Consider the following 16,258-nt stretch of genomic DNA (forward strand, 5'->3'; position numbering starts at 1 on the left):
AACATGAAAAAAATTACATAAGCAAATCTAATTTAAAGTAGACTGGATTGTGTGTATCTAGTTTTCATCATCATTAGCTTAGGAACCAGCACAGTTATTTTCCACGCCTACTGTACAAATTAACAATAAACAAACAGAAAAATAGATAAAATGTAGATGCAATTTTGCAAGTATAATTTTTTTTAATGCTAATCGCCATTACGGGAGATGCCTCACAACTTCATATACAGTAGCCGCATATTCTTGAGACCTTAAACAATTGTACTTGAAACTGTTTTTAATTTATTTCCAAGCTTCTGTTCTCAGCTTTTGCTAGTTATGGATGGTGTGTTGGTATTTTTTGCAAGCTTTTAGTTGAGGGCTCTGAAGGGACCACATTCATCTTCTGGTTTGAAGAGACAAAGTCCCATATTCAAGCTGTGGTCCCTCATCTCCTTTTTGTAAACACATTAGATTAACCATTTTCATAGCATGGAAGTGGAAGAACCAGAGGACACTTGCAGGCTAAAGGTTAAAAGTTAATTTAGTTTATATCTGGAATCCATTCTGGGAGTGGATGATGGAAAAGACTGATTTTTAACTAGAATAGTGAAATATACCCCAAAAAAGAAAAAAAATAATTGCAGTAGTCAAGTGTAGTGCTTATGGTTGTCTGGTAGTGTAGGAGGTCGGATATCCTAACTCTTGCATCTTCTTAAATCTTTAGATTATATATGGCGAGCCATAATGAAATATAATATAATATAATCCAAATGCAATTTTAGTATAAACATTACACTGAAAATTCCTTTTTGATTATATTACATTATGTTCCATTAGCTCAACAAGAGTATCCTTAATGAATTTCTGAAAAAGAAAAAATTGCAGTACATCATAATTTAGTATCAATAAGCTTCTCTTCCCTCTCAGAGTTTTCTAAGTTCGTTTTAAACTTTTGTACAAAGCTACGGCTAATATTAAATTTTAGTGAGGATTGGAAAAAGGGTACATTAGAGAAGTTGACAAAGGAACTCAAAAGGAGGACAACATTATGAAAAATTATGAGCTAGCATAGAAAAACAGGAAATCTTGTTGAACCTGAACTACTTCTTTGTGTTTAATGCCAAAAAAAGGAGATTCAAAAGGTTTAGTTTCTTGCTTACTTGATCCTTTACCGCTCAGATAAGACAAATTAAAGACCTTTTTTTACATAATTAAAGGATTTAGAATGTGATTATGTGAACAAAGTGAGAACTGAGAAATATATAATTAAAAACCTAGGTATGTAGTGATATACAGGGTCCTAAAACCCTAATAAAGATTGATAAGGACCACTTGCTTTATGATGTGGGACGCACCTGGAGAGCATAGAAATTAAATAAAATAATACCAACGTTAATTGCCAGTAATTCTAGCCAAACAGGTTTCTTTTTATGTTCAAGAAAAGCTCAATCCTTAGAAATAGAATTATTAGCAGTGGTTTGTGAAATATACCTTCTTATGCTCCAAAACCATCAGTAAAGTGAAATTATAATGTTAGACTCAGTAATATATAAGTGTATATGTGTAGGTTCTTCAATTTTTATGCTCGTAAATAGCTGTATTAAACTCGTTTTCTAGGAAGGGAGGAGTTTCAGCTACTAGTTTAAGCTTGCGCGTCAAACATTCCATGTCAGTCTGGAATAGAAAATGAACGTTGAGATATGAGATGGACACTAGAACCTAGCTGAAGTTAGCATGTTATGTCAAGCATCCACATATAGCAAACCTACTAAACACTTCTCAATTAACTTTTTCATGAAAAAAGGCACCCATATTCAACTATGGTAAACACTTACTTGTATCCTGCGAATTTGAGCTTCTAGATTATCATATTATTATCATTTTTTAGGCGCCGCTAGGTACCACTCCACTACTTGGCCACCCACTTGGTTCCAGTTTCATTTACCATTTTATATATAGAACCCTAAGACTAACTCTATCCATATCCAAAAAAACTAAAGTCTTCAATCTGAAGTATGGATTCTCTGAAAAAGGAGAGATTAATTCCTACTATTGCCAACTCCAATGCTGCTATTACCATGAGTTGCACTAATCCTAGTTGCTTCTTCTGTGCCATGAACGAGGAAGCCCCAACATTAAGACGAGCAGGAATAGCAAGTTGTTTCAAAGAAATGACTTCCACAGATAGCCAGGAAAATGTTCTGGTGCTTAGTGGCCTATGGAACATTGCTATGACACAGCCGAATGATCCAGAGTTTCCATCTCTCGGCGTCTTCAATTGCATGGCAAAGTTGATCCAAAAAGGTACAGATGATAGAAGTTGGCTTCTTAAAGATCAAAACATATATATCCCTTATTATGCAGCTCATGTTATTGGCTCCTATACTATGAACAAGGTTGAGTTTGCAGTGAAAGCTGTCGAATCAAGTGTTATACCTCCATTAATGGAGCTTTTAAGAGGAAAGATTAGCTGGGTAGAGCAAAGAGTTGCTGTACGTGCACTTGGACATTTGGCAAGCTACGAAAAAACCTTTCCAGCAGTAGCAGTTTATGAAAAAGAACTTGTCAAATTAGCTATGAAGATATCTTCTACTTGTCTTGATACAGTTTATGCTACTTTTGTCAGCGTAAAGGACGCAAAGAAAAGATTAAAGTATCATTGCGACCTGCTAACAAGAGGAGTAGGAGGACTAGACATGGAGAACAGAAAAGCCGAGGAATGGGCTAGTCAACTTCAATGTTGGTCTCTTTATCTTTTAAATTGCTTTGCTTGCAAAGAAAGGTGCTTAGATCTAATTTGCAAGCAAGAATTTTTAGAAGATTTGTGTGGAATGGGGGGTGGATTGGTGAATCACTCATCACCTGGTGGATTTGGACTCATTAGAATATTATGCTATAATAAAAATGGAAGAAAGAGTATTTCTGAATTTAAACAAGTCATAAATAATCTCTGTGATCTCTCAAGATCTTCCGATGATTGGCAGTACATTGGAATTGATTGTCTTCTATTACTTCTCAAAGATGAAGAAACCAGGTATAAGGTCATAGAAACTGTCACCTTGTTTCTTGCGGATTTGGTTGAGCTTAGAAATCTTGGTGATAGATTAAATGTGGGTAAAGCAATCACAAAAGCGCTTCTTTTAGACTATAAACAAAGCAAGTTAAAGATAAAGAACAAGGAAGTTCAAAATGTTCTGGAACAAATATGGGATTTAAAGGCAGTGAGGAGAAAAAGAGAGAAATTAATATTATCTGAAGACAAAATTGAAGAAAGGAGAGTTTTAGTGGATTTGATAAGACAACAAGGAAACCACATGTTTTGGTTAGGAGATATAGAAGAAGCATTAGCGAAGTATAGTGAAGCATTGGATATATGTCCATTAAAGTTGAGAAAGGAAAGAATGGTTCTTTATAGTAATAGAGCTCAGTGTCACTTATTGCTTAGAGGCGCAGATGCCGCCATAAGTGACTCAACTCGAGCTCTTTGCTTATCTATGCCTGCAAATTCTCATAGTAAAAGCCTTTGGAGAAGATCACAAGCTTATGACATGAAAGGGTTGGCTAAGGAAAGCTTAATGGACAGTCTAATGTTCCTTAATGGCTGCATTAACTCCGAAACAGGAAAACGTGTGAAAATCCCATACTATGCAGCTCGTATGATCAGCAAACAGATGGATGCCACGTGGCTTTTTGCTGGTGCCAAGTCAAAGCAGTCAAGCAAAGTAGGTCAAGTACAAGAATTGGAAGTGAACAGTAATTACTCGCAGAAGTATGAGGAGATGATGAGAATTGTGATGGAGAAGAAGGGATTCATATCTGGTAAATGTTAATACTATCCATAATATACTTTCTTTTTCTCACAATTACATTTCATTTTAGACATGAGATTAATCATGTTTCTATTTCGTGGTTGTTCTTCTCTATAATATGCATTTTCTATTATTCGGTACAACGTAATTAAACATATTTGAATATGATTAATTATTGAACTTTTTCAGGTCTGTCCACTATAATGGAAGAAACGGTGGTTGGAAAGGAAGAGAGCAAAAGAAAGATGGGTAGGGCAAGAAGGGGAAAGAATCAATCTTTTGTGGCTCGATCCATGTAAAATGAATCAAAGATGTGTGCATGATTTTATGTTTTGTTCTTGTACAAGTTGGGATTTGGACCATTTTGCAATTTGGACATGAGAATATAAATATTTACCAATTTCAACTTGAAATTTTGTTCACGGACAGTATTAATGTTTGCTTTGTTCACATCTTCAAACCAAAATCATGGTTTGTTTGAATGAGTTAAGTTAGGCAGATTGGCACCCACGGCCACATGGAACCAGAGTCAACAATTTTGTTTTTTTGTCTCCTCTTTTTCATGCTTTTCCTCAGTTATTTGATAGGATTTGTTATTTTCCTTTGCTCTGTCTATGGGTAGCAAAAACCAAGAACCCTTAGCTCTCTAGTCAAACAATCATCCTTTTGCAGTAAAAAATAAAAGAGAATACCATTTCCCACTTGTGGATTGGACTTGAGTACTTTATCCTCGTTTTCTTGGTAAATTGGGTTTCGTCCAAGTATATATTTTGGGCTTCAAGATAGGCCCAATAGAGTTTTCTTTAAAAGAAGGGCTGATCGAGTTAAGACCTAATGAAACCCTGATTTTTTCTTTTTTTTCTTTTTTTTTTTTTGGAGAAGGAAAATTGCGCTTTAATCCGTATCAGAAGATAGAACGTGGTAATGAAGTAAGGAGGGACATGACCCTGCTCCTTAAAAGTCAGACACAGAATAGAATCTAGTTGCTAACAAATGGGCAACACTATTCGCTGAGCTTTTCACAAAGCAGATAGAACATAACAAAAGTTCATTCAACAATTTCTTACATTCAGTGACTAAATTACCGAAGTAAGAACGCTCCACAGATGAACGGAGCATGGCCTGTTGGAGTAGCAGCGAGTCCGTTTCAAAGATAACCTTGGACAAGCACTTGGCCTTAACCCAGCTGAGTGCCTCCTTGAACGTGAGGGCTTCTGCAGTGAGAGGATCAAGAGCGCCAGAAAGGACATTTTGGCAAGCATTAAGAGCAGTACCTGCGTCATTCCGTAATATCCATCCTCCACCTACCTGGCTCGAGAGGGGATGCTTCGAAGCATCAAAATTGCATTTCATAAAGCCTGCAGGAGGTGGGATCCAGGTAAATGACCCCCTGTGGACATTAGCACTAAACAACCTAATGTATCTAATCCAACTTGTCCAGCTCCTGTGTGCAGGTTTAATTGAACTTAGCACTAACCAAAAATGTTTGCAGCTTTAATTGAAATATAAATTAGTTCAGTTATGATAGTGACGCACGCAATAAATTATTACAAGATATAAATAATAAAAATCTAATTTTAGTGAACTATATTTATCTCTTTGACACTACTCTATTATTATTTAAAACAACAATTCTTCTTTCTTATTATTTTTTTTTATATGTTCAGATATTCTAAAAATTTTATATTAAAGATTTATTGCGATTTTTTTTAGAATATTGCGACTTTCAAGATAGAATGAAAAGTTTGTATATAAAAATTCAGAATTAAGTATTTTTTAGATTTCTTCATTTTCTAATAAATTTAATAAATATTAATTATTCACACCGATTGTTATATAAGGATTATTATGAGAAAGTGAAAATAAATATTTCTAAAATTATAAATGAAATTATTGTTTTAAAATATTTTAAAAAAATTGAAATTATAATTTTAAAATGGAAGAATATAAAAACTAAATTTGCAGGAAAAAAAGAAACAATATATCTTACCATAAGATTTTGACACTAGTATAAGCACAAAAAAGTAAACAAATGATTAAATTATCTTCCAATCCTTCTATTTTTTTTATTATTATTATTTAAGGATTAAACAGTAAATAGAAACAATCCTTCAACAAGAAAATGAAATGATGGTGCCAGAGCCAGACCGTCCACACCAGCAATGCCATTAGCTCAGCTTTTGTCCTTTCCCTAAATGCCCTTGCAAGAGAGAAACAAATAACGAATTAAAATTAATTTGGACCTCCAGTCGAGAGATTACTAATCCAAATCCAAAAATACATGTCATCCTCGTGTCCTTTAATGATTTTTTTCCCATATAAATATATGATTAGGCTTTGCCTTTATCTGCAATAGCCAAATCCAATCCTTCAAGAGCGTCCTCTCTGTTTCACTTACCAATCAAAGTAAGACCGACGGTTAGGTGTAGACCTCAGCCACCAACTACTAATTCATTTCCTCTTCCTCTCCACGATCAAACTCCGATGAGCTGGTGGTGGGCCGGTGCCATTGGCGCCGCTAAGGTGGACACAACTCTCTTTATTATCTATCCATTATTCCTACAGTCTTTGTTTTGATTTCTCAACTTTTGTTGTTTGTCTCTAATTGCAGAAGAAATTTGAAGAAGACGATGCGCCACGAAGCTACCAGAGCGTGGGCCTTGTATTGGGCGTCACCGGAATCGTCGGCAACAGTTTAGCTGAGATCCTCCCGCTCTCCGACACTCCCGGCGGTCCATGGAAGGTCTACGGCGTTGCCCGTCGTCCACGGCCCAACTGGAACGCGGACCACCCCATAGAGTACATCCAGTGTGATATTTCCGACCAGGCCGAAACTCAGTCCAAGCTATCCCAACTCACTGACGTTACACACATCTTCTATGTGACCTGGGCCAATCGATCATCGGAGGCCGAGAATTGCGAAATTAATGGTCTCATGTTCCGGAACGTTCTTCAGGCCGTCATCCCCAACGCGCCCAATCTCGGGCATATTTGTCTCCAAACTGGAACTAAACATTACTTGGGTCCATTTGAGTTGCTCGGCAAGATCCAGCCGCATGATCCGCCGTTCTCAGAGGATTTGCCCAGATTAGACGCTCCAAATTTTTACTACACTTTAGAGGATATCTTGTTCGAGGAAGTAGCGAAGAAGGAGGGATTGACTTGGTCCATACACAGACCACATTCTATTTTCGGATTCTCTCCTTATAGTTTGATGAATATTATTGGTACGCTTTGTGTCTATGCGGCTATATGCAAACACGAAGGTTTGCCTTTGTTATTTCCTGGATCTAAAGCATCTTGGAATTGTTATTCAATTGCATCGGATGCGGACCTAATTGCTGAGCATCAAATTTGGGCGGCGGTGGATCCGTATGCAAAGAATGAAGCTTTTAATTGTAACAATGGAGATGTTTTCAAGTGGAAACATCTTTGGCAAGTTTTGGCAGAGCAATTTGGGATAGAGAATTATGGATTGAATGAAGGAGAGAACAAATTGAGCTTGCAGGAGATGATGAAGGATAAAGGAGCTGTTTGGGAAGAGATAGTGAGAGAGAATCAGTTGCAGCCGACCAAATTGGAAGAGGTGGCTGAGTGGTGGTTTGCGGATGTGATACTTTGGGGTGAGGATTATTTACAGAGCATGAATAAGAGCAAGGAGCACGGATTTTTGGGGTTTAGAAATTCCAAGAATTCTTTCATTTCTTGGATAGATAAAGTGAAGGCTTATAAGATTGTGCCTTGATTTGAACGGCAACGCAATATTTGTCGTTTCAGAATAAATTCAAATAATGCTGTGTGTATCAGTATGAAGTTTTCTGTTGTGTATTTTTTTTTTTTTTTATTTGTATTGTCGTCCATTTAATTTTCTTCTTTACATGTAATGAGCTTTACTATTATTAAGTCTATTACTGCAAAAATTGCCTATTTGTCCCTTGTTTGTTCTTGGTAGATTTTGTCTATGTTGATTGATGTTTGAGGTGTGTCCGACACCAATCTTCCAACATATACGATTATGTAGTATAGTAAGCTAAACGCAATAAAACCTTCCAACTCAGCGTCGCTCAATTAATTACCTCTTAACAATTTTTCAGTTTTAGACAGCTTTGAAGTTTGAATTAATTTCTCGACCGGCGAAGGCCTAAGTCTTGATCTCTTAGGGCCATGAGGCCCAATTTCCTTTCAAATGGGCTTGGATCAGATAAAATTGGGCCAATTAGTTTTGTTAATAGATTATTTGGGAAATTAATTGCCCACGCATATCCAACCACTAATTAATTAATTTCCGTATTTTTAAAAAATTTATTACTACTATTTTAATATATTTATCTCACGTGCATTGGGTAGTGCATGAAGGAGCCCATACAACAACATTTGCAGGCAAGTGTTTCTCGGTATCTAATTGCCTTGCTTGGATAATCGTAATCTGATTCCTTCGATTCGTTATTTCTGGTAGCTCCACTGTCCATCCGTTTAACTTCAATTTCTTGCTCATCACCTTGAGAGGATCGATCCAGCAGCTGTGAAAAGAAATGGTGCTTTCTAATTTCAACGGTACTGGTGTTGGATTTGGTATGTATCCGCAAAATTTAATTCGTTTTACTTATAATAGGTTGTGGGTTTTGATATTTGAATGCTATGTATTGTTAAGTTGCACTTTTTTATATGGTTATTTTGATTTTAGGTTTTGGCGTCGGGTGTGGCTTTGGCGTCGGATGGGGTTTTGGAGGTCAGCTTTATTTTCAGTGTTTTAGTTTCAATGCTGTAATCTTTTTTTTTCTTTACTAATTTTCTAATAGAAAAGCGCAGCTGGGTCATTTTCGAGGATTTGATACTAATTTCATGCTGTTCTTGGAGTAATGATTTCCAGTTAAATGTTTATTGCTTTTCCGTTAATGAAACTATTTTTGGATTCTCTTGCTGGATTGCTGACCCCTTTGGAAAGTTTTGACAGTCAATTGGTTTCAGCAAATTTAATCATTTGATAATTTGAATTTATTAATATCAATTTTATGAATTTATGTTGTTGTTTCTACCTGGTATCTGATTGAGGCTTATCGAAGTTGATTTACTTCCAAATCTAAGATGTTGGGGTTTTGTAGCCTTGAAAGCGTGAGTAAATTTGTTGGACTATTCAAAACAAGATCTATTTGGGAGGATCTTAATTTCCTTCCTATTAATTGGGCCCTTTTAGAAAGAAGGGAACTGTTTCTTGTTGTAATAAATATTGATTCTTTGATTGATTTCAATGATAAGTAATGATGATATTAAAGTACTATTCTCGGGGGAATGAAAAATGAAGTATGCTAGTTTGTCAATATGCAAGGTGTATTGAAGTCATTGATCTGCATTAGCTGCATTCTTCTGCATCTTGTTTAATAGAGGAAAAGGTCATAAAGGCATGTATGTAATCAATGTAATCTGGTATGTGTGTGCCTGGTGACACTTAGATATCTTGAAGATGGATACTTGCACATAAACTGAGTATGGTTGGGGGTGAGAGGCAGGGAAGAGTCAGGGAAGGGAGAAGAGGCTTGAGGATTAATTTAGTGTCTATGCTATGGTTACAATTAGGAAAGATTGCAATAAAACATTCTTAGCTTGAATTTAAGCAACAAAGTGAAAGTGAACACATACTTCTTTTTCATTACATTGCAATGGAAGAAATTATTCAGAAAGAAAGAAGCCTACTCTGTACTATCACTGGCCAACTCCCTCCACCAGCGTACCCCTCAATGCTACATCCACTCTTATCGCACTGACAACAATCCATCCACCAGCTGCCTTACCACCCCCCCTGGCTGTAATTCAAGTCATTGAGTTCAAATTTGGCAAAATATGAGCTACCTCCTACTTAAACTTTAGTGTTCTATTGCTTTCTACTGAATTGATTGAAAAATCATGTACAATATCTTGTTTGTTTTGCATACTGATCTTACATTTTTAGTGTTCAATTTTTTGGATTAATGTTTCTATTAGAACTAGTGCTTCATCGAAGCTTCACAATAGATTGAAGATCCTGTTCCTCATACTTGACATCTTTTGTAAATTTTCCCCTTGCGTCTTGACACTGACTTCTAATAACCTTTTTTGCTAATGTTTGATGATTGCATGGTGCAGGCATGCCTTTGAACATCTTGGGTATGGGTGCAGGTACACAACTTAATTCTCTCTGTACTCACAGCAAAATCTCAATTAATCTATCGTGTGAAATTTTAGTTAATGAATGTTTGACATCCCTATATTGATGTTGAATAATAACTTGGAATTGTTCTGTTTTTTCATAGGCGGTGGCTGTGGGGTTGGTCTAGGTCTTGGATGGGGCTTTGGCACTGCCTTTGGTAGTCAGTATAGATCATCTAGCGTGACATTCCAAGGAATGGAGTTTGGCAGAAAGGAAGAAAGTGATAGCAGTGATTCTAAAGTTCCATCAAAAAGCATGCGGGAAGTCGGTGCTTCACAATAGCTTTCAATTTGCTGTTCGATCTTCTTCAGAAAGAAGGATATCTCATAGCTGTACCGCAAGTTATGCAACAATGAAGCTGGCTGCATGATTTGGGCTTTTAGGCTTAAATTATTAGATATTGTAAAATTTTTACGATTTGCTATAGTTAATTTTTTGAACTTGGCATCTCTTCGGGTTCGATGTTCTTAGGGACCTTGCGAGTTGCAACTATTGTTTGGCCTATTTCGTGCTTGAACAGGAATATATAATGTGAAATATTTCTTACAAAATGCAGACTTTGGATTACTATTATGAAGAACCTTTACTGCCTGTTTCAGCTAAGACTTGTTTTCATTTAAGATCGACCCTTGAGGTGATTACTATTGGTGAGTAGCATAAAAAATACTTTCAGAGTTCCAGGTTTCTGTGAAATAACCGTAACCGTCATTTTGTAAACTGTCCATTAAACGTATTGTATAATTAGACACCGTTGACTAATTATCAATGTATTAAATAACTCAACCAAAATAAAGGATCTCATCTGATTGGCATCCAACCTAACCTCTCTCGACTCTTACCCACCAAGACGACCAATTTTTAACTATGCACTGTGACCATCCAGCAAATACTCCTTAGTTTGGTCAAACACACGTGATCCAACAATCCTAATGGTGGTAGCTTTCGTGACCAACGAAATTTCAATTCCAATATCACCCATTTGCAATATAAAATAACAAAATTTGATCACTTGACTATCTTGTTCTTCTGATTTCTAGTAGAGAAGCATGGCTTCTAACCAGCGAGTTTTCACTCTCTCTCAGGTCGCCCAACACAAATCCAACAAAGATTGCTGGATTGTTATTGATGGCAGAGTAATTTCCTCTCTCTCCTTCTACTTACATATATCTATATACACACAATTCTTTTGGTTTTCGTTCTCTGTTATGTATTATTCATTGTTTTTGTCTTGCCAGGTAATTGATGTTACAAATTTCTTGGAAGAGCATCCAGGAGGAGAAGAGGTGCTGCTAGAGTCGGCAGGAAAGGATGCAACAAAAGAATTCAAAGATATTGGACACAGCAACGCGGCCCAGAAATTGCTGCTCAAGTACCAGGTTGGTGTTCTTCCTGGTTACACCTTCAAAGATGACCTCAGGAATTCTTCAGTTAAAGATTCCAAACGCAAGGAAATGAGTGCTTTTGTTGTCAAGGAAGATGGCCTGCCTAAGTATGCTGCTTTTCTTGAGTTCTTTGTGCCGCTTTTGGTTGCTGGTTCTTACTTCAGTTATAGATACCTTACCAGGATTGTCAATTAGATCCCAAAATGTCATAAGGAGTGGATTGTTTATCCCCTATTGGTTTTATTTCTACCTGTTTGCCCTTCAGTTTGTCATCGTCTGCCACGTATCAGAACTACATTAAAGTAATTGGTACTTACTTTTTGTTGGTTCATCTCAAATAGTTATAAAACTATATCATATCCATTAGATTTTAGAACTACGCATTTACAAGGAAAAAAAGCGAAGGAAAGTTTTCTAAGATTCAACCGTACAAATAAATATTAAATTGAAGTTTTCAAAGAGCCACATTCTGAATATATATAGAGAGAGAGAGAGAGAGAGACTAAAAAGCTATACAATCGTAGCTTGTACAACGATGAAAAATAAAGAACAAAAAGATTGCATTACAGGATCCCAATGACATACAAAATTACATCCTTGGCCAACTTTCTTAGCATCTCTCGGCTCTTACAACAATACAACATAAATTTCCCTTCATCGTAGAAGCCAAAATTTGAGGGGAAATAGGAGAATTGGTGGATAGAAAGGGGGGCGGAGAAACGCAAAGGTTATGCATGGACCATAGTACTGCAGCATATAAACAGTAAACACCAGTGTATGCACCCTGTATAGCCACTTCATAAAATGAGTAAAACCTTCTTCTCCAGATAGACACCCCTCATCCTGATCCCGTGATTATAACACTGCCATGTCGCATATTCAACTGCCATAAAATGCAGGATGAAGATTTAATAGCTCTTACAACGCGCATACTGCAATTAACACTGCAAAGAGAATCAAACCCACTAAAATTAGCATGTATGAACCAGACAAATTCACATTAATATTTACCATAATGCTCCCCTTAATCGTTTCAACCATTTTCTTCTCTTATATTTACCTCTTTTTTTTTTTTTTTTTTTTTTGGTGGTGATGGAGGGCTGGACAGAGGGCAGGAGTGATCTAGGGAGGCATTGAAACTCAGTAGCATCAACAATCACAAGACAAAAAGCTAAACTAGTGTCTTCAAATACCACTCAGGTCCCCGTAACCAAAGAATCAAAACATATTATCGCATTCATTTGTTGTGCATGTTAAAAATCGGAAGCGAATAATCTCTGCTTCAGTTTACTAGGTGCATTCAGAGGTCATAGGAGCCAAAAACTAGCTCAAAATATTCACTAGGGAATGCTAGAAAAGGTTATCTCTGTTTCCACTATATAAAATCCAGAATATAAATCTACATTTACAATGTACCTAAATTCCTATATTTTTAATTCACAATAAACAATTCAGAAAAAGATGACAAATACTTTTTGCAATTTTAGTACCTTCATGGGCTCAACTATTAAAATTTTCATTTTGCTATTAAAACACTTTAATCAATCTGATCGATAAGCAAAGAGAGGTTTCTTTGCATCTTCCAATTAAGCTTTTCAGCAAAGAATCCAAATTGCATAGAAAGAATAGAAACATGAGGCAATTGATCTAGACTTACAATCTGATAAAGCATCATTTTTTTATAAAGTAGTCTCAAGCATCCTTTCTGGAAGCTTATAGATAATCTGCAATAACTTGATAAGGGCAAAAGTAATTAAGTAGCACTTGTTCAACACTCCATAAGACATCCTTTTGCACCAAACTTGAAAGTGACTACTATTATACCAATCTTAGTCCAGTGTACTTAAAGCAATACTGGGAAGTGCTTATAAAGCAATATGAAAATGAGAATCATGATGGACTTCAAACCAAAGAAAATTTACAGAAGCAACCTTATAGTATTTAGATGGTTACACGCTTGTACTGGTTTCTAAATTAAGTAATTTTGATACCGCCACGATGTTGGGAAAGAGTTTTAAATCAATAGTGAAGGTTGATGACTGTTTAATGGAACTCTAATCCAACACTCTTTCTTTGTCAGCTAATATGATATAAATACCTCATATCAAATGCTGAGCCTTTCCAAGGGAGCAACATAGTAGGTGAGATAAGACACCTGGCAAACCTCTCAACAAGGAGGAAAGATCTGAGAACATCAAGTTGCTCGAGGGTGCATTGCTCTTCTTACACTTGTTATCACTTTCCTAGCTTCAAACAATACTTCAGACAATTCAGCTACTACTACCAAATCCCATTTGAAGGTAGGGAGATAACACAGGATGATAAAATTCTGTCCTCCATCAGCATCACATTCCAAGTTCTGACAACCCTATTATCCTTTCCTAATTGGAGGTACTCTGCTTATGTAGAAATGAATGGACATGGTTCCACAATCCAGAAAGACAGAAAATCACATAATTTTAGTTGTTAACTAACCAAGTACTGGGTGTATTCTCTAGTATCTTGTCTGTGCAATCTGCCTCAATCACTAGCAAAGATGGATACTATACCTTATATACTTACTTACCATGGCACAGATAGGTACTGCGCAAATTTATATGGGGCATGGCACATAATTTCATTTTAACTCCATCTTAAGATTCCAAACCTAAGTAAACTTTTAAGCTAAGCAATTAGAAATCACTATTTCAGGACATTGCTAATGTTTCATGCATGGCTACCTTAATCAGCATAATGCTTCATAAATGCGAAAAATGCTACTATAAAAATGAACACAAAAAACAAGCAGGAAGTGATGTGTTCTTAAAGGAGAAGAAGATATGACTAAGTCTTAGAGAGCTCACCAATTAAGCAAAAGAGAAGAGCTATCCACATGACCACTTTAACGGGTCGACCATATTGCATTTGATATTGAGACCGTTGAAGTTGTCTCTGTATAACTCCATACCACCCATAGAGTTGCTTATCATAACATTCATCACAACCATTCAGGCAGCTCTTACTCTTCTCATAACACACATGAATACCCTGTCGTAACATTAAAAAGAACAATATAATAATCAGTAAAAACAATTGATAAAATGAGGAAATCAATAAGCAAATTCTGATAACAGATTCAGAGCATAGCCATGTACCCTAAACACCCACCCTGGTCAACTGTGATGAACGCAATGCTGCAGTATCAGATTCTTGATTACTATCCATTGCCTTACATTTCCTAATACCATTCTTTGGACGAGTTAAGTTGGATGGACACTCCAATGAACTTGAAAATCCCGAGACACTGGGTACCTTTTGTAGAGTTTGAGGGGATTGTCCATTAGAACAATTTTCTTGACAACTAACTTCAGCAATATCAATATTCCAAGCACCAATGTCAGCAACAGCACTGGCTGTCCTCCTATGCCTATGAAATTTCTCATCTCTAGCCTCCAATGAATTCCACTCAACTGACTGGTCCAAGTTCCTCAGACAACCAGTGTTCAATTCTTTACCTGTTCTTTGTTGGTTTTCACTGTCGGAGCTGTGATTTTTTATAGTAGTTTGGTCTCCAGATGCTGAAGGCCCAGCCAAAAACAATTCAAGTTCATTACACTCGCCTTCATCTAACTCAACCCAAGGCGACGATGGCTTGCCCTCCAAAAGCGCATATTCCTGTAATGAATCTTCAATTTTCGAAATTTTGGCCTCAATTGCAACCATAAATTCATAATGTCTGTCTCTTGAATCCTCATTAAAGCTTTTGACGTAACTCAACCTAACAGCCCTTAGAAACTCCTCTAACTGCATTCCCAGCCAGAAATCAAATTAAATATCTCTAAGCAGATAATAGTATCAAATATTTACCACAGGCACGCACATAAAGAATGAGATATCACCTGCCATTTGGTGGTGCCAAGAGCAGTATGTAGGTCACGGCGGAGTTCCTCCGAGTTCCACATACTCGAAGCGTCTTTCATTGCGTGCACCCATGTTCTATACGTTGATTCCATTCTTCAAATAACATGTACAGAAATAATAAGAAAGTAAGCAAACAACACAAAAACCGCTCTGCCACAATATCATAAAATAATACAATTACGGCAACCAAAAGAAACGACGGCCGTTTAAAACCTAATTAGCAAAAATAAAAGGAAAGCTCGTGCTGCATTTGGTTCCTCAAGAATCCATAGTTTGCAGCTAATTGACCTGAACAATTTAGAGGTCATAATCCCAATTTCTCATTTCCTGAATCTTTCAGACATTAAAAAACGTGCAATACTGCAATAATGAATTTTCAAAAATTTCAAAACAAAGATAGAAAGAAAAACCGAAAGTACCTGTCCGCTGATTCTTGAACTTCCTCCGCCGCAGGGAAGAAAGGATCCTTCTCCCACCGATCAAAACTCGTAGCCATTTAATGCCAGAAAATCAAAATTAAATTAATCTCCACCAAATTAATCGAGTATGGGAAAGAAAAGACAAGAGAAACCTAAGCTCGTAATAATCTCTGTCAAAACAACATTGCAACTGCAGATCAAAATGCGCGTAAGATTACAAACACTGATCTAAAATGGGAGGGAGAGGCTTTTTTTGGGTTTTCTAATTGGATTCGCAAAATCTACGACGAAAGCTTTTTAATAGTAATGATGTCTACAAGAAGGGTCACAACAGCCACATGATTCTAATAAATTGAATCTTTAACGTAGATTATAAATCTCAGTGCGAAGGAATATCATACATGTTCTATTACGATGGCGTTTCAACGCGGACATGATTGAAGAAAGAGTCAGTAATATGGTCAAAATCAGTGTACCATAAGAGTTTAGCTAGCGCTTTTTTATTGGGAGATTCAGGTTTAGGGAAGGCATTGCATGAGTTTGCCGTAATCAATTAAAAAAAAAAAAAAATACCTTTTTTAT

At 36.5% G+C, this 16,258-nt stretch overlaps 5 protein-coding genes across 7 annotated transcripts; 4 read left to right on the plus strand and 1 right to left on the minus strand.

The window, feature by feature from the left end:
• Positions 1-932: 932 nt before the first annotated feature.
• On the plus strand, positions 933-4,204 carry LOC149493458 (ARM-repeat/Tetratricopeptide repeat (TPR)-like protein). Its single transcript, XM_089726086.1, has 2 exons — positions 933-3,801; positions 3,981-4,204. The coding sequence occupies exons 1-2, from the start codon at positions 1,998-2,000 to the stop codon at positions 4,088-4,090; spliced, it is 1,914 nt and encodes a 637-aa protein (XP_089582212.1). The 5' UTR covers positions 933-1,997; the 3' UTR covers positions 4,091-4,204.
• Positions 4,205-5,927: 1,723 nt separating this feature from the next.
• LOC149493459 ((S)-8-oxocitronellyl enol synthase CYC2-like) lies at positions 5,928-7,718 on the plus strand. Its single transcript, XM_089725613.1, has 2 exons — positions 5,928-6,314; positions 6,403-7,718. The coding sequence occupies exons 1-2, from the start codon at positions 6,276-6,278 to the stop codon at positions 7,534-7,536; spliced, it is 1,173 nt and encodes a 390-aa protein (XP_089581739.1). The 5' UTR covers positions 5,928-6,275; the 3' UTR covers positions 7,537-7,718.
• A 375-nt stretch (positions 7,719-8,093) lies between these two features.
• LOC149493460 (glycine-rich protein) lies at positions 8,094-10,526 on the plus strand. 2 transcript variants are annotated; one of them, XM_089725618.1, is made up of 5 exons: positions 8,094-8,171; positions 8,248-8,363; positions 8,476-8,520; positions 9,912-9,944; positions 10,079-10,526. In XM_089725618.1, exons 2-5 carry the CDS (start codon positions 8,324-8,326, stop codon positions 10,255-10,257), a joined length of 297 nt encoding a protein of 98 aa, XP_089581744.1. In that variant the 5' UTR covers positions 8,094-8,171; positions 8,248-8,323; the 3' UTR covers positions 10,258-10,526. The 2 variants fall into 2 exon arrangements, with proteins under 2 accessions (XP_089581744.1, XP_089581743.1); XM_089725617.1 differs by having other exon boundaries at positions 8,124-8,363.
• Positions 10,527-10,955: 429 nt separating this feature from the next.
• LOC149493461 (uncharacterized) lies at positions 10,956-11,688 on the plus strand. The gene is made up of 2 exons (XM_089725616.1): positions 10,956-11,108; positions 11,211-11,688. The coding sequence occupies exons 1-2, from the start codon at positions 11,022-11,024 to the stop codon at positions 11,550-11,552; spliced, it is 429 nt and encodes a 142-aa protein (XP_089581742.1). The 5' UTR covers positions 10,956-11,021; the 3' UTR covers positions 11,553-11,688.
• Positions 11,689-11,777: 89 nt separating this feature from the next.
• On the minus strand, positions 11,778-16,158 carry LOC149493462 (Syntaxin/t-SNARE family protein). 2 transcript variants are annotated; one of them, XM_089725614.1, is made up of 5 exons: positions 15,677-16,158; positions 15,236-15,350; positions 14,505-15,140; positions 14,201-14,384; positions 11,778-12,240 (listed from the first exon to the last, which is right to left on the minus strand). In XM_089725614.1, exons 1-5 carry the CDS (start codon positions 15,751-15,753, stop codon positions 12,155-12,157), a joined length of 1,098 nt encoding a protein of 365 aa, XP_089581740.1. In that variant the 5' UTR covers positions 15,754-16,158; the 3' UTR covers positions 11,778-12,154. The 2 variants fall into 2 exon arrangements, with proteins under 2 accessions (XP_089581740.1, XP_089581741.1); XM_089725615.1 differs by having other exon boundaries at positions 11,778-12,301; positions 15,677-16,153.
• Between the last annotated feature and the right edge of the window lie 100 nt (positions 16,159-16,258).

The sequence above is a fragment of the Jatropha curcas genome, chromosome 9, assembly GCF_041381405.1.
Source record: "Jatropha curcas cultivar XTBG-Jc1 chromosome 9, XTBG_Jcur_1.0, whole genome shotgun sequence".
Classification (NCBI taxonomy): Eukaryota; Viridiplantae; Streptophyta; class Magnoliopsida; order Malpighiales; family Euphorbiaceae; genus Jatropha; species Jatropha curcas.

Bases quoted from the DNA above. Each gene is read 5' to 3' on its own strand.
- LOC149493458 (XM_089726086.1), top strand. From the start codon at position 1,998: ATGGATTCTCTGAAAAAGGAGAGATTAATTCCTACTATTGCCAACTCC. The intron at 3,802-3,980 runs GTAAATGTTAAT...GAACTTTTTCAG, and splicing joins GAAGAAGGGATTCATATCTG to GTCTGTCCACTATAATGGAA.
- LOC149493459 (XM_089725613.1), top strand. From the start codon at position 6,276: ATGAGCTGGTGGTGGGCCGGTGCCATTGGCGCCGCTAAG. The intron at 6,315-6,402 runs GTGGACACAACT...CTCTAATTGCAG, and splicing joins GTGCCATTGGCGCCGCTAAG to AAGAAATTTGAAGAAGACGA.
- LOC149493460 (XM_089725618.1), top strand. From the start codon at position 8,324: ATGGTGCTTTCTAATTTCAACGGTACTGGTGTTGGATTTG. The intron at 8,364-8,475 runs GTATGTATCCGC...TTTTGATTTTAG, and splicing joins CGGTACTGGTGTTGGATTTG to GTTTTGGCGTCGGGTGTGGC. The intron at 8,521-9,911 runs GTCAGCTTTATT...TGCATGGTGCAG, and splicing joins CGTCGGATGGGGTTTTGGAG to GCATGCCTTTGAACATCTTG.
- LOC149493461 (XM_089725616.1), top strand. From the start codon at position 11,022: ATGGCTTCTAACCAGCGAGTTTTCACTCTCTCTCAGGTCGCCCAACAC. The intron at 11,109-11,210 runs GTAATTTCCTCT...TTGTCTTGCCAG, and splicing joins GGATTGTTATTGATGGCAGA to GTAATTGATGTTACAAATTT.
- LOC149493462 (XM_089725614.1), bottom strand. From the start codon at position 15,753: ATGGCTACGAGTTTTGATCGGTGGGAGAAGGATCCTTTCTTCCCTGCG. The intron at 15,141-15,235 runs GTGATATCTCAT...CTGGGAATGCAG, and splicing joins TTGGCACCACCAAATGGCAG to TTAGAGGAGTTTCTAAGGGC. The intron at 14,385-14,504 runs GTGGGTGTTTAG...ATGTTACGACAG, and splicing joins GTTCATCACAGTTGACCAGG to GGTATTCATGTGTGTTATGA.